We start from the raw sequence: 389 nt of genomic DNA, 5'->3' as shown, positions 1-389 counted from the left end.
CAAGCTGTTCGTGGAGACGGACACTTTCGGCAGCCGCGTCCGCATCAAGGGGGCCGAGAGCGAGAAGTACATCTGCATGAGCAAAAGGGGCAAGCTCATCGGGAAAGTGAGTCCTGACCCCCTCCCATGACCATGGCCCCCTGTCCCCGTGTTCCCAGAGCTTAGCCCAGGCATCCCAACCGGAGCAGAGATGGAGGATGCGCAGGAGCATCCTTCAGCCTCGCCACCCTGTGGGAATCCCTGTCATGGGGGCTGTGGTGGTACAGGGGGAGGCTCTCCATGTGTTCCTGGTCATTTGGGGTGTGGTAGTGTAATGGGGGGAATCTCTTTGCCCCCCAAAAAGCTCCAGTCTCCCTTCTCCACCAGCTCCACGCCGCTTCTGCAAGGAG

At 60.4% G+C, this 389-nt stretch overlaps 1 protein-coding gene across 1 annotated transcript in view; it reads left to right on the top strand.

The window, feature by feature from the left end:
* Positions 1 to 106, top strand: part of LOC104540156 (fibroblast growth factor 17-like) — a gene marked incomplete at both ends in the record, with an annotated part of 1,265 nt that extends 1,159 nt beyond the window's left edge. Inside the window, one exon of the mRNA XM_010183891.1 lies at positions 5 to 106. Coding sequence (XP_010182193.1) covers positions 5 to 106 — 102 coding nt within the window. The remainder of the gene's footprint in view (positions 1 to 4) is intronic.
* Between the last annotated feature and the right edge of the window lie 283 nt (positions 107 to 389).

Source organism: Mesitornis unicolor, unplaced genomic scaffold (assembly GCF_000695765.1).
Source record: "Mesitornis unicolor isolate BGI_N332 unplaced genomic scaffold, ASM69576v1 scaffold38184, whole genome shotgun sequence".
Taxonomy (NCBI): domain Eukaryota; kingdom Metazoa; phylum Chordata; class Aves; order Mesitornithiformes; family Mesitornithidae; genus Mesitornis; species Mesitornis unicolor.
Note: the sequence above shows the minus strand (reverse complement) of the source record. Positions and strands in the feature narration are given on the sequence as shown.